This window comes from Hyposmocoma kahamanoa, unplaced genomic scaffold (assembly GCF_003589595.1).
Source record: "Hyposmocoma kahamanoa isolate Upper Pololo Valley unplaced genomic scaffold, ASM358959v1 202, whole genome shotgun sequence".
In the NCBI taxonomy this organism is placed as follows: domain Eukaryota; kingdom Metazoa; phylum Arthropoda; class Insecta; order Lepidoptera; family Cosmopterigidae; genus Hyposmocoma; species Hyposmocoma kahamanoa.
In genome coordinates, this window is record NW_020653726.1 from 17,702,249 (window position 1) to 17,718,223 (window position 15,975).

Sequence of the window (15,975 nt, forward strand, 5' to 3'; positions counted from 1 at the left end):
AAACGTAACTTCTTGGCTGTAGAATACAGTTCGTTTTATCTGACTGTCACTTGTTTTTACATTGTGGCGTCATTTTAGAAATCGGTTGTCTACATCACCATGGATTTAATTCGTGAAAATTTTCATAGTATGATTTTCTACGACTTTAAGTGTAATTTAACAGCTCAGCGGAGGTTCGCTCGGCTTCAAACTACTTTTGGCGATGAAGCACCATGCCAGGCGATTATTTATAGCTGGTTTGCAGAATTCAAACGCGGTCGTGTGAATCTCAGTGACGAATTTCGTGATGATCGCCCTTTCACTGCTGTGAACAACAAAAACATCGATGCTGTGCGCCGTATGATCAAAACAGACAGGCATGTGACATACCATGAGATTCGGGTATCTTTAGACATAGGCATGAGTCAAATACAATCAATACTACATAAACATTTGGGTGTGAAAAAGCTATGCTCTCGGTGGATCCCACACAATTTGACTGATGCTCAAAAAACGAGTCGCGTCGCGGAAGAGTATGGAAAATATGTTTCAGAGATTGTCACGGAGCTTAAATGTTTTTTGGTTCATTCATATGAAAAAGTGCATTGACCCAATAAATTCATTTCTGACCATTTATAGTATTTAATTAAATTTTTATTCAATTGATATTTAATTATTTTTTGTGAAATTACTCCACTAGTTTGTTATAATTATTAATACAAAGATCGAACGCTCAGAAAAAACATTCAGAAAAAATTCCTTCGATCCGGTCGGATTCGAACCTGTCATAGATTACTCATAGATGGCGCTACGACTAAAAAGTCGTTGAAAGACCAAGTACAGAGACACGACGCAAGCACAGACAAATTCGTGAGGTCCGTTGGTTCGTTCCGTGGCTTAGTTGGTATAGCGTCTGGCACGGTATGCAAGAAGACGTCGGTTCGAATCCGACCGGATTGAAGGAATTTTTTCTGAGTGTTCGAGCTTTGTATTAATAATTATAACATTTATAGTATTTTTTTCTTATTCGTTCCGGAAACTTATAGTGCGTCTCACGCACTCAATAAATACGCAGATAAATTTATTATATCAAATGTACATACGAATACATACATGTTGATACACTAATACTTACAAAATCTATAGTAAAACGAATGCATAAAATAAAACTATAAATAAATATATCAAATGTGAATAAATATTTCATAAGCTCTAACCTTAGAGGATGGAAAAAAATAACATGTGGAGCCTGAACAATCACAAAACTTCAAAAGAGCACCCTTGAAAACTCGAACCGAAGGCGACTGTCGACTTGTATAAAATAAAACAACGTACTAATATAATTAAAATTATTTATTATCCTTCATCATATTTCTAGCATACTAAACATAATAAGTGTATAATAATAAATAATTGAATAGTAATTTAGTTTTGAAATATTTCAGCAATATTCATATTTATTTGACAATAGTTATAAACGTTCATTAACTAAAATTAGAACATGCAAAATAGGCGTTATTTATTGTATTGGTTTCCACAATTTTTCAATTAACGCAGCCGTTTGACCTGTACTGTTTGACTCTACGATAAACTAACAAAAATATTTATTTAACTAGCGACGCTTCAAAAAAGTGATGAATAACTCTTAGATTACGAATTTTGGCGAACTATATAATAACAATATAAGAGAATAAACATTTTAATGGCTAGCACTGACATTTTAAACTCTGTTCACCTATTCAGAACATGTAGGTATAAGTTTATACATTTCAAAAATCATTACCACTTATAAGGGCAAGCAAAAATAGACCAATTTCGTTAGTATGTCGTAAAAAGTCTAGAAAAACTTTTTAAGGAACATACTGTTTTAATTACATTGTACTTTTGTTCAACAACTTTTAGACATTTCACAGAAATAATTTGATTAAAGATATTTTCATGTCTCTTCAAAAGTTGTACATACACATAACGCACATCCGCTTCAACAGTGTCACAAGTCAAAAATCACGTTTTTGTATTTTGTTACGAGCGCGTACATTTCGCCTTTGAAACGTCCTTACCGTGTGTTAATTAAAATTATTGCGACATTATACTTAGTCTGAAGTTAACTAATGCCAAATTTAAGGTTTGTTATGTGGGTTATATTCAATAACATAAGTTATTACACGCCACGCTTGCCATTTATGATTTATCAGTGTTGAAGTCAGTGTATGATGTGTTGAAGGACACCTGTGCCTTTTGAAAGTTACGAGTACATTCATCTTATGTAACATCTATAATGCAGTGACTCTTTTTAAATGGAACAAACATTGTCCGAAACATCGTTAAGAATTTGTAAAAAATTTAACATTCCTTTTATTAAATGGATTTCCAGTCATTGTGCATTATTTGTGCGATTTTAAAACAAAGTTTCAGATAAATGATAATCCCGTTTAAGCTGTCACTCTTATAAATTATTGGTCAGTTCTTTGCTTACTCCTTTTTTTTAGTTAAATATAAATTTTTCACTATTGACTTAGTATAGAAAATCGATGACAAGTTTACGCAGATGGTCAACTTCAAATTCATAGTTGGGATATATTTTTCTTTAAAACTGCATTAAAATAGTTGAAACCTCTGCAGTCAATAGTGAAAAATTGTTGAAACAAATTTTCGAATTATTCATAAGTACTCGTTACTAATTTGCAATACAAAATTGAGACTATAATCGTGTTTCAATCTTAATACGATTTGGGGCTGATATTTTTTTAAGTTGAGGCCAAATCCGCGTACCTTTTGACTGCCATCTTTAGGGCTGAGCTTAAATGGCCTGTTTATTAAAGGCTAGTATCGTGACTAGTACTTCCGGAACTAATATACAACGAGTAATGTATTAGTTACTGGCAGTAGTTTTCTAGCTCTTAGTGCAACGTATTTAGGATGAATGGAAGGAATTTTTGCTTATGTACGCGTGTATAATGTAGATAATTCTAATGCAAGCTTCATTAGGAAACCTTGTCGTATTAACTACGGAACTTTTGCACTAGCCATAATAAACAGGCTTACTGCTGTATTCTGATATATCTCATTGTAATATCAGTGCTAATAGCATTCATAATTTCATTCATAAGAGCGTTTATTTAAATACCAATATTAAAAATAACCAGTCAGAGGTAACCCTGTGTCTGTGGCGTCTGATTGGTTAGGGCACCTTCAGATTAGAAACTTATAGAGGCGCTGCAGTGGCACGACAACCGCGCGTACGTTTTAGCACGAACCAATTACTCAAGAGGATTGGTAATCGCGATACAAGGTAGCGCAGTTGGGTATTTAGTACCTGTTGGTATGCCAGATGTCGTGATGAGCTGTTTTTGTAACTAATATATTTTACATTGACGAGCTGCATTTGTGAAAACAGCTTTCTGTGGGTAATGTCGGTTATTCTTTTATTTGGGCATTACAATTAAAGTAAACATGCAAAGTAGATAGTTTGGTATCGTCTGTGTTGCAGCGTCATGCCATCACGGGACTTACTCAACTCAGCATGTGCTGCAGTAACATACCACAGCGCTGGTTTTTAGTAAACCCGTAGAGCTCGACGTCAGCAATAAATGCAATAAATGCTATTGACATGCATATTTGTCAAAGTCAAGAAAATAATTATAACTCATGATCAAAATTTGAAAATTATTACAACTGACTTGTTATATTTCATATTAAAGAGGAATATAATAACATAATATAAACTACTTCCAGGGTATTGTATATTATATATATTGGATGTAAGACGGAATGTTGACGTTTTTCAGTGTTACGGTCTAACGGTCGTCTTGAGTTATTGGTGCATGGTTTTAGTAATTGTCACTGTCTGCAAAAGTTGCGCGTGCGTGTTACGACAATATTGCGACTACGCTTCCAGATATTGTATGAGAATTGGTAATTACGCGGCTGCTGCGCCACAGACGCGCCACTATAGCGCTTCGAAAGCGCCCTTAAATGTCTTAACATTTAAAAAAGTTTTAAATCGTTTGGACAAAGGTAATATCTTGCATTCTGCTTATTTAAGTCAATTATTTTCTATAGACAAAATAAGTGCGCATTTTAGGTCGACGATGGAGCATCACAGCACATCTATATATTGTCTATACACTCTCGCCTTGATAGAAGCCAAGTTATAGCGTTCAGGGGAACAAGTCTGAGACAAACTACAAGCATACTGGCAATAATGAACGTTAATAGTTTTTTTTTTGTAAAATGGCAACATTAATACAACATTCTGGCGCAATATGTCTGACGTTTCATCTGCGTAATATTGCCCCTTTTAAAATGGCCTTTAGGGACAATTATTAAGGGATTATAAGGGTAGTTTGATTGTCCCTTGGTAAAAAAGGAGCTATGAATTGATGATCGCAATGTATTTTGGCGAATCATTCGTAGCTCTAAAACCTGAGCGTTGGTGGAAGATTGTATTACCACTGATATTACAATTTTTTGAATTCAAAATACATTTCCAAGTAAACACAACTCGCGCTAAATGTTGCGTCGTAGATATTATACGTAGAGGTTCAATGGACGATCGTTTCAAGCGTATATCACATGCCCACAGGCATTGCTAAACTATTTGTAAGCTAGTCTGTTTTGCCCTTTATTTTGTTTTGTTTATTCAGGAATCATTTCCTAATTATCTCCCTGTAATCTCTCTGCGATTTTACCGGTTTTGAGTTATTAGAATTATGAAATATGAGAATTACTTTGTTACTATATATCATATATCATTTGGATGCATATATACGCACCTCTCCTAACTAAGTGTTCTTTCTAGCATTAGGCAAAATTTTCAATGTAACGTATTTTTGGTTTTGTTCTAAAATTTAAATATACCTATTTTTATTTTTTAAATAACCAAATTACATTGATACCGTCAAATTGATTAAATTTATATATAAAGAAACCTCTACTACTCGTAAGGCAGATTCTCCTGAGGAGAATAAGTAAGAAACTCAAACGGTTTTTTTTTGTAAATAAACATTTGTACATGTATATATTTCGAGTTCTTAGGTTTTCGCGATTGTTACACATAGAGAATGAAACTATTTTTCCGGATTTAAATCGCGTATATTTGTTTTTTCAAACAAACCGACGTTTCGGGCCCTTTACAGGTCCCATGGTCACGGTTGACTGAGGTGGTACAGTCTTCAACCAGTTATGTCTAATATTGATGCAAACCACCCTATTTTTTTCACTATAGTTACAATAGTTATTAATTAAATACCTTACTTTTAATTTTACAAACAAAACATTCCAATTTACGCTACATTAAGTTTTACAAATTATTTTATTGAATGAATTTTTATTAAGTTCAATTTATTATTAATTAATAATAGAAATTAGAATAAACTAAAACATATTAATTGTATTCAATATTAGACATAACTGGTTGAAGGCTGTACCACCTCAGTCAACCGTGACCATGGGACCTGTAAAGGGCCCGAAACGTCGGTTTGTTTGAAAAAACAAATATACGCGATTTAAATCCGGAAAAATAGTTTCATTTCCTACATGTATATATTGTTTATATATGCTACAATGATATATATTTTTTTGTAAAATTCTTCCACTAGTTTGTTGTAATTGTTAATACAAAGAACACTAAGAAAAATCCTATCGATCCTGGGTTCGCATCACGGGCTTCAGCACACCGTGCCTCATTTGTGCACACTACAATATTTATTTCAAATACCATAGATCGAGACAACCTGAAAGAGTTAAACTGATCAGCATTATGGATTTTTATCATTCAATAATCCGCAAAAGCTGATTAATCTTTAATATAATTTTTTTATCCAAGTGACGGGACCAACAAATCGTGGGCCTGGTTGGCGTAAGCGACACGCCTGTTCATAACAGTTGGAGTGCCACTCAGAGCTTTAAACCGCAAAGATCGGAGGAGCTCTGTCACTGCATCCGTCACCCTGAGACAAGTTGACAAGTCCCATGTGCATATAATTTCACCGACACCCCTACCCTTCGAAACCGGAACGCAGTAATGCTCAAATTACTGCTTGGCGGCAGAAATAGGTAAGGTGGCAGTACTTCCCTGGACGAACTCAACAAGTTCTATCAATGAACATTTCATTATAAAAAGGCAAACGTACGACGAATAGAATAAACTTTCGTTTTTGAAAGCTGTGTAAGTTCGTTTTTATTCTATTTTGTAACGATAAAAATGTCAGATATTACACTTAGTGAGGAGAAGTACGATATCAAGCGTATATTGAAGTCTTGTTGTGGTTAAATACGACTCTCAGGGCTTTTTAATAAGTTCTTTAAAAAAAGATTCCCGAATAAAGTAACAGAGCGGGCTCGCTGTAACACCTTACACTACTCCGTCATAAGTTATCCAGAACAATGTGGGATTGCTTACACTAAGTTTACGCTTTGGTTTAGTTCCGGGCTTTTTGGGCGATCATTCGACCGTCGTGTCGTGCTGTCTTTCCCATTTCGCATTTATCTGATTTATCTTCAGATATTTTACTTTTACGCGTGAGGACCGCGTTTCTTTTACTCACTTGTTTTTCATTATCCCAGATGACGGCCGAATTATAAGACTTAAATATGTCGTAATTACTAAGCGCAGTACCTATTATCTAATTATAAGAAAAATTTTTTTTTATAAGGTTTGGATAGATGAAATATAATGCTTCCAAGGACAATAATTTTAGCTTTTGTTCTGTTGCAATACTATTTTCAATTCCATGTAACCGCAACTAACGGGACTGTCCGATTTATAGGATTTATATAGTATCTCCAATAGCAAAATGGCTGAATTCGAAGTATAATTTTTTTGAGTAATTGACAAAATTAATTAAATGTAATTTATTTATAGTCATTAGATTTCTGTTATATTTGGCACCAGGCATATAGCCGGTGCTGCGTATTTAATATATTTTGTCAGTTTCCTAAAAATAATAATTCGAATTGCGCCAATTTATTGTTGAGAGTGTGATATGCACACGACAGCGTCAAAAACAAATTTCGGTTCGCGGATTTTGCACCGGACATAATCAAACGCCCCCTTCTACACGTCTACCTCTTAACTCCAATTCAAAAGAGCTTTAAAGAGCAAAGAGTCGCCATAAAAAGTACCCTTAAACGTTATCAATAAGAACTCGACGTGTTATCCATCTAAATCGGTTAATGATTATGATTTTCTCTTAGCATTAACATAGCGACACCCTGTCACCCGCCCGGGCGGACCCGGGGCAAAAGGCTAGTAAGCTCCTAAATTAGATATGAAGTCACATATGTATTTACAATATTAAAACTTCAATTAGGTATAATGAAACTAATGCGCAATTTGAAGTATGTTAATGCATTGTTGTTATCTCAATAAATACTATTTTCAAAGCGTTAATCATTAATGAACGTACTGTCTAAATTGTAACGGGTAGTAGTTAATATACAGCGTTTTATGTTCTTTACGGACGGCGCGATTTTGTCTAATACTCTGTGCTGACGCTAGTAAGGTCACAGCATCATTGTACAGTCAGCAGAGTTGTCGATCGTTAGCAGAACTAGTGTGTTACATTGTTTTTAACTAATACTTTCACAAACTTGCCCTTACTAAGGTAACTTTAAACTTCTAACTTAACCAAACGGTTATACCATTCATGCTCTACCAATCTACACCAATAAAATTATTGAATAAATCTTAATTTTAACATATCTATATGTAGTACGAATGAAATTAAGTATATTTAAATTGCGAGACAGTATTCTGGATAACTTATTAAATAATACAATATAATTACTTCCCCAAAAGTAGGTTGCTCTCAAAGTATTCATTCTAGTTAAGGGTATATAGAGAAATAGTAGGATATTGAGTTTGGCATTAAGAAGCTAGGACAGAAAGTGATGCACCTATCCCTAATAAGGATGTGTAAACAAGGTTACAAGATTATTGGAATTAAATCGACTTGTGCTTGAAGCTAAACTATGCTAAGCGATAGAAAAAATAAATAACAGAAAGAGATATGACTAGATCGTTTTGTTTCAATACTAAGAACCTACAATTCATAAAAGCACTATGCGCCTCTCTCCATATTTTATTACATAAATAGATATATAATATTGATTAATTAATTATTCCGAAATCTAGGGTTTTGTTTTTTCAATATTGGCTTGGCATTCATCTTAATTACTAGCATCGAACGGTGTTTGGTAACCAAGGGGACAGTGTACAATCGGTGCACCAAATAACCCGATTCTCTAAACGACCTTTTGGTTCTGAGCAGATAATGTGAAGTGTTAAACAAACTTAATACTTACCTCGCCAGTTCTAAAATTTATTTTGATATAACTCCTGACTTTTTTTAATGAAATTAATATTGTAAATTAATGATCATTTAAAGTATTGTGTAAATTAATGAACATTTTTAATTAAAACACACGTTTTTAACATCACATACGTTGCTCTGATCCCAAGTAAATAGCTAAAGCTTATGGAAATCGGAAATAACGACGGTACCACAAACACCCAGACCCAAGACGATATAGAAAAGTTAGTTTTCTATACTGACCCCACAGGGGATCGAATCCGAGTCCTCAGAGATGGTGACATCGTGAAAACCGACGTGCAAACCACTCGATCACGGAGGTCCTCGTCGTTATAAAGATGAAATTAATTTAACAATTTTTTGTTGAATGTGTCAGATGCCCTCTGAAACAAAAGGTCTGTTGGGAGGTCAGATATCTCGAGGCACGGACTGTACACGGTACAAGTGCCACGTTGCACCGTGCACCATCCGATGATCTAACTATTTCGCCTAAATAACGATCCCACTTCGATTTGCATACCAACCAATACAAATGATCGTAACGTTCTTGAGTGCTTCGAAATTGTTCACGCCTACGCGAGAGCTACGACGAATTAAGAGAATGGGAACGATATAAATATTTTATAAAATTTTAGAAGTTAAATAGTTTTAAGAAATTCGATTTCGTATTACTAATAATGTTGTTCTTCCGATCTGTCCAAGCGAGTGACCGAATAACGAACGCCGTTGGGGCAGACGTGACGATGAATATACTTCTTAACACAAGCTGTGTTAAAATTAATATAGCCAGCGTGTTTTCCGGGGTTAAGCCACGGCGCTGGCGGCCGTCTGATGTGGCACTCGCGGTAAGTATGAATGGGGATACGTCAGGAACAAAAGTGGCGTCAAGTTGGGGTGAAGATGCGCGGCCGTAGCCAGTATCATAGGAAACATAAAGCGAAGCGAAGATTTGTTCGGTCGCGGTTGCGAGGTACAGTGACGTGATGAGATGAGGTGGATCGGTTATACTACGATAGTACGAGACAGTATAAAAAGTCGCGACAGACTAGTGGACCCGAGAATGAAGCGGCGCGGGCGCCGCCGTGGGGTGGCCGATATTGTACCGTAGTCTAAGTCAGAGAGTTGGCAAAACCTGCCTACATGAAAACATTTAGATACATTTAAATAATTGCAAAGCATACCCTGTATCCTAGAATCACTTTTATGGGCGATTGTTTTTTTTACATTCAGAGAGGACTCGTTAAACCTATTACAAACTTTTGCGTCACCGCAATATATCTTTAGGGAATTTTTAATTTTAATCAGTATAAAGATATAAGTACACAATATTATTAACTTACCCGAGGTCGTCGCCGTTCGGCGGCGTTCTGCGGGCGCATTATTCCTACATTACCCACGAGGTGATATTATCGTTAGTCGATATACTAAGTATACGTGTTCCGGTTTGGCAACGATTTATCTGTAACCTAAGTAACACGCGGCGTGGTGAGGGCGGGCGCGACTCTGCCCGCCTTGTGGTTGGGGCAGCCGCGCCCCCCGCACTGCCGCCGTCGCCGCTTCGCTGCACTAATGCACTCCACTCATTACATTCGACTCGAGCTCGGCCTTTGTGCGCCACGTTACCCCTGAGACGACCTAACCCGCGATTCTTGTCGCTATAGCAGCCCGATCACCAATCATTCCACCCTATTACCCCGAGAGACGTGAGTTCTAACTAAGTTCTTCCGCGAGCAGGATGGGGCTGCCGCATAAAAATTCCATTCTAAAATTCTTATTTTTCCCCTAGTGCGTTTGTCGAGGCCGGCTCTCCAGTCTGTTTACGAAACGAGACCACGTTGACGAATAACCTATAAAATGGTAACAAAGAAATATCAATAAATTAAAGATTTTTTTAGAAAACAAAACGATGCTAAAACAATTTTTAAAAAGCGTAACAACATATTGCACAATCGTGACTTTCAGAGAAAAGAACTACAATTACTTAATAGGTAATTTTCATGTTACGTGTACGTTTTGTACAACATGGCTTATCATAAATCATAAACGCCTAAAACTAGAATACTATATCAATATAATATAATTATTTGTGTAAATATAAAATTCTATGTCTTGTGGTGAGTGTAATATTTGACTAGAGGCGGGCGGCGGCCGATTGCCCCCAAGGCGCGGCGACGCTGCCGCACGCGGCAACTGCTAGACACTCACGTTCACCTGCACGGTTCTACGGGAATCGCTAAGGACACTCGGCGACAGCCACAACACTGTAGCAGCTCACTTTACCCGACACATGACGAAACCGACGTACACCACTCCTACTAGAACATTCCGTGCGGTTCCGTAGAGCGCAATCAGTATTGTCTATCTACAAAATTAGTACCGGCACACAGGCTACAAAGCCCGCCCGCGCGCGCGCAATATATCTAAGGTATCTCAGTATTTTTTATATTTATATTGGTACGTTTTTGATTATGAATCTATTTTTGTCTGTAGAAATTACACTAATTTCTTTATCTGTTAGCTCGCTGCCCCACTGGTGTCTCCCTGGGCGTAAAGTCACAGTTATTGTATTTAACACCTTAACAATAGTATTATAATATGTATATGTATAGACACACACACGAATGCACAAAAAATAAACACGGGAAAGCACGCTCATTAGAATTGACATCGCGTTCGCGAAATAAAGAAAACCGTTCACATGTTATGCTGTATTGCATTTTAAAGTTTGGGAATAAGTGTTCATTTTGAATGTTAGTTTATGCCTTTCCTGTGGTTAAAAGACGCGTATCCAGAATTCGAGGTATTTTCCGAATTTTTCGTGGGCTTGTAGAAAAATAAATAGTCAATTTGTAATGAAAATTTCCAGGAACATACATCGGATTCCAGATTTTTTTCCTTTAGCATAAAGACTAGCGGTGTTTGGATACTGGTGGTGTTTCCAAATTTATAAAACTACAATTGTCTTCAAATGTGCAGTCTGCAATAGTTGTATGAAAGGAGCATAGTATGTGAACAGTATATAATAATATAGAGCGTTTACACATATATGCAATACAGAGACGAACGGCCTGTACAGTCCATTATGTTGATATTATACTTTTTATATCACAGCCCATTTGGAATTTACAACACATAATAACACGTTCTTTCGAAACGAAGGCCTAAGATCTTATGTTGAAGTGCACTTTGATTTGTACACAGCGTTAGATACAACATTTAATATTTTTGTCAACAACACCGTCATTATGGTCACTGACATGTGGGTACGTGTTGCCGGGCGTGCCAAGAATTGAAGACTCCTGGATGATTGTACAACAAAAAGTTATCGCATATTTACATTAGGAAATACTATTGGACCAGTTATGATGGAGGAATTGGTTTAAGTTCGTCATACTCACATAATTATGGCAATTACATTTGGCGTATGTGAGACTGTGACGAAAAACAGCGAAAGAAATCTTCAATCATTCGGTATGTAAATGGTATTATTAAAACGGTGGATTGATGAATAGCAAAATCATCCAGCGAGTCTTCGTCTATTGTCGGCGTGTTTACATTAGCCAATTTACAATTTAGCATTTAGTGTCTAACTAATTTAAGGTACAACAGGTTAGCATTTAACATACAAGCGGCACGCCCCAGCTTAGCTTATGTAACATGACACACACAGAATATAATTTAACAAAATATAGGATATTCATATATACTCCAATAGTGATCTATTCCGAGCACTTACATTAGTGTGATCAGTTCGGAGGGAGACAACAGCGGCCGCGGCGGGCGGGGGCGGCACCGCGTCTCGATATTAGCCTACTTCAACAAAACAAACAAATAACGGAAAGCGCGTCGTCCACAGACGCAGAATAACCAACGCCTCTACGCTACAGTATTCAATCAACAAAAAAATCAATAAGACGCGCGCGCGCAGCCCCCGCACCAACAACTTCTTGCAATATACAATAATTAAAATACATTTTTTTTCTTACATTTTCAACTTACTTAATAAATTCAGTTTGGCTTAGTTCAAGCAAATAACTAGGTATAATAAATTTATGTTAAAAGTTTCAGTTAAACGTTAAGTACTTAGAAGTAGAAGTATGATTACGAATGACAAAATTTTTATAACGTGTCATTTTATAATAATAATAATAATTTAATCAAAGTTAATAAATTGTATATATAATAATATAATAGAGTAATTTAATGATTAATCGATAATGATAAGAATGAAGCATTCCTACGCGCTGATTTAATAAATTACTTTAACTAATTTAGTATACTCGCCGAGTGGGCTTGCGTGATTGTTTAGTTAGGTAAGTATGATATTCACTATACAATAAACGTGTATTAAATTCCTTAGAATTGTTGATAATACGCGAACAAGCGCGCCACGGGCAAGTGGTTCATTACCGGCCGCCTCCTGCAACAAAACGAAGAATATCGTGAAATTGTAGACGAATGAGGTGATTATTATTGATTACTTATGGCGATAAAGACGTTACGCAAAAATGGAGAAAGATTGGAATTTCATCAGCACTCTTACCCGTCACAACCCGAACACAGTAATGTGACCATTACTGCTTGACGGTAGAAATAGGTAAGATAGCAATAATTCCTTGGACGAGCTCTTTCACAAGGAGCTCTACTGACATTTGAGTAAAAAGGACACCCTACATTCAGAGTACCGTTTAAGAGTCCGATTCGTATTCCGAATCCGAAAAATGACGGTCCGAAATGTCACTCGGATCATTTTATCTCTAGGTTAACATCATTACCATAACTGCCTCCGTGGCCGAACGGTTACCATGCCGGACTGCCACGCAGAGGTCCCAGGGGGGCTACTCTCGATCTTCGTCCGAAACAATTACTATCAAATAAGTAATATTCGACAAAATTAAAAGACAAGTATCCAGTATGAAGCTTCATTCGCATCACGCGTCTTTTCATTTGGTCAAGTATTGCTTATTTGGCAGTAATTGTTTCGGACGGATATCGAGAGTCGACCCCCAGGTACGATTCCCGGGCCGGGAGAAATATTTGTATGGCCTACATTATTTCTCTCGTGAGTTGGGGTGTAATTTGTGGTTTAGGGTTTCCTTAGCGCGAGGCTATGTTGAGTGTGTGCGTTATCATTTATCACAAGCGACATCCGAAGTTGGTGAGTTTTCTAGATTTGTGTCTTTTTTTTTATAAATTTGTGTGTTTTAAAACAATGTAAAATCAGGTTTTTAGATTATTTATCAAAAAATCTGAAATTCTTATAAAACAAAAACAAAACTAAATATATCAGTCTTCTTTGTTATTAATAATCTTATTATTGGGTCGAGACGCCACACTCGCCCGAACGACAGCCGGACAAAAGCCCGACAAGCCGGACACCATCTAATTTGGCTGGACGTGTCTCCAAAAAGTCAGCACCAGGACGCCTGGCAACGCTAACAAGGGAGGATGCTTACCATTCGGGCACGTCGTGAGCGCGCAGGGACGGCGTCTAGGGTTAGTAAGGCCGGTTGGCGTCCTTGGGCCGTTTCAGCTGCACCTTCAGCCGTTTCATGCCGATCTGGAAGCCGTTCATCGCTTGGATTGCCGCCTGAGCCGACGTCGGATTATCGAATGATACGAAACCTGCAACAACATATTTCCACCTTTGTTATTCGTACTTAAAGTCGTAATTGTTGTAATTAAGTTTATTGAACTTTAAGATGTTTTACCACAACGATATTCAATTATTTTTTTGTGAAATTACTCCACTAGTTTGTTATAACTATTAATACAAAGATCGAACAGGCTTAGTTGGCTTAGCGTCTAGCACGGTTTGGTAGGAGACGCTGATTCGAATCCAGTCGGATAGAAGGATTTTTTTAAAGTATACTACTTTTGTATTTATAATAATTATAACAAACTAGTTGTTTTACATTTTTTTAAGTTTCGATGAGGTTTTGCTTTGTAAAAAGATGGACTTGCAATTTTATCTAATAAGTATTCATTATGAAACGTAAGAGTTTTACTCTTGTCGGTGGAGCATACTCCAATCATCTCTCTTAGAAGCCAGCTTGACCTCCTTATAAAGTACGACACCGGCGTTTTCCTTTGGTCTATGTAACTGCGCCTAGATTGATCTCTTCTCCTCTTCCCCTCGATATTTCCAAAATGGTCTTAAAGAAGTTGTCGGGTCGTATAAAATTTCCAATCATTTTCCCGCGTCTATATTCTTTAGTATTGAGGATCTTTCTTTTCTTGTTTACCATTCTCAATACTTCCTCATTGGTTTTCTTTAAATATTGTGGAAGTAAAATTATTTATCCGGATCTAAATTGCGTATTACTAGGTCATAAAATGTTTCAATCAAACCAACGTTTCGGACCTTTTGCAGGTCCCAAGGTCACAGATGGCTGAGATGGTATCGGTAAAAACAATTTGATTTGGTAAAAAAACTTACCGAAACACTTGCTCTGATTAGTGGCCCGATCTATGAAGACTTTGCTACTGATGACGTTCCCAAACGGCAGAAACATCTGCATCAGTTCCGTATCGCCGAACTCCTGAGGGAGGTGGTAGATGAAGAGGTTGCAGCCCTCGGGGCCTGAAATCGAGCAGCCTGGAAACATCAAAAAATCTTTAAAGAACTCACAGGTCTGCCTGCGGACTTTAAGATTGGACACTTTTAATACTTTCTCTGCCCCTTTGTTTTTTTCCAAGTGGTGAATCACTCGCGTGTTTGGAGCACTTCAAATGACTTTAGGTAGATGAAACGGTCGAATAAGTTACAGGCAGTCTGTGCATAAATAAAAAACATATTAATTCCACAATTAGAAATATAGGCGAGAAAAAAGTTGACTAGGTAATTACAGAGCCGATTAAAAATCAGGGATGTCATGACGGTACAAGTTGCTTTATCACACAAGAAACGAGAACATTAGCCAGTAAAAGAGCAACAACAACACATTTCGTAAGACATCGAAGCATTCAGAGTGTACACACAACACGAACTACTTACAAAGTACAGCGACAATACTGTTTTATGAAACATTGTGAAGACTGCGATTGTTATTGACCAAATATTACACTTTATAATTAAAGCTCAAAGTATGTCACTGTACTGTGCATTAGATAATCACGAACAATTATTATTAGCTTAAAAGCAACAATTATATATATTTAATTAAACGGTTTTTCAGCATTTGTAAATGAGATTAGGTTAGCAAATACTTGAACTTGTTTTCGATATTCTGATTATTATTAACGCTGGAAAACGTTCAAAGTAGTCTACATAGAACAATAAACAGACAGAAGCTAAACGATAGTGTACGAGTTGAAGTTAGGTAACTTGGGTGGAATCATTTCAACTATTGTTATTGCTTTGTTTTAGAAATAGCAGCAAGTGCTTTAGAGCTACATCTTTTCATTAAACCATGCATCGGATAGTTAAAGCGATCCCGACCAAGTGTTTAGGTTAAGTAGTTGAAAATTAAACTAATTTAGGATTAGTAGCGGACCCTCTTGGAGGTTCCACTTACCATCTCTCTGCGCGGGCGCAATGGTGGACATCGGCGGAGGGATCGGCTGCGGAAACTGGCCGTAAACCGCTGGGTAAGCTGTTGAACATTAATTGGCACATTTTTCACAATGAAACACCTATTTCTTGCGTACATTACATGCATTACCATTCTAACACTATCAA

The 15,975-nt window shown here is 36.7% G+C and overlaps 1 protein-coding gene across 6 annotated transcripts in view; it reads right to left on the reverse strand.

The window, feature by feature from the left end:
* Nucleotides 1-12,566: 12,566 nt before the first annotated feature.
* LOC113227103 (CUGBP Elav-like family member 4) overlaps nt 12,567-15,975 on the reverse strand; it is a 449,761-nt gene continuing 446,352 nt past the window's right edge. For 3 of the 6 annotated variants that reach the window (XM_026459975.1, XM_026459977.1, XM_026459974.1), the window contains exons 10-13: nt 15,812-15,889; nt 14,734-14,910; nt 13,751-13,919; nt 12,567-12,714 (exon numbers count right to left, since the gene is read on the reverse strand). In XM_026459975.1, coding sequence (XP_026315760.1) covers nt 13,792-13,919; nt 14,734-14,910; nt 15,812-15,889 — 383 coding nt within the window. In that variant the 3' untranslated portion in view covers nt 12,567-12,714; nt 13,751-13,791. The remainder of the gene's footprint in view (nt 12,715-13,750; nt 13,920-14,733; nt 14,911-15,811; nt 15,890-15,975) is intronic. The other 3 variants (XM_026459979.1, XM_026459978.1, XM_026459980.1) reach the window with 2 other exon arrangements.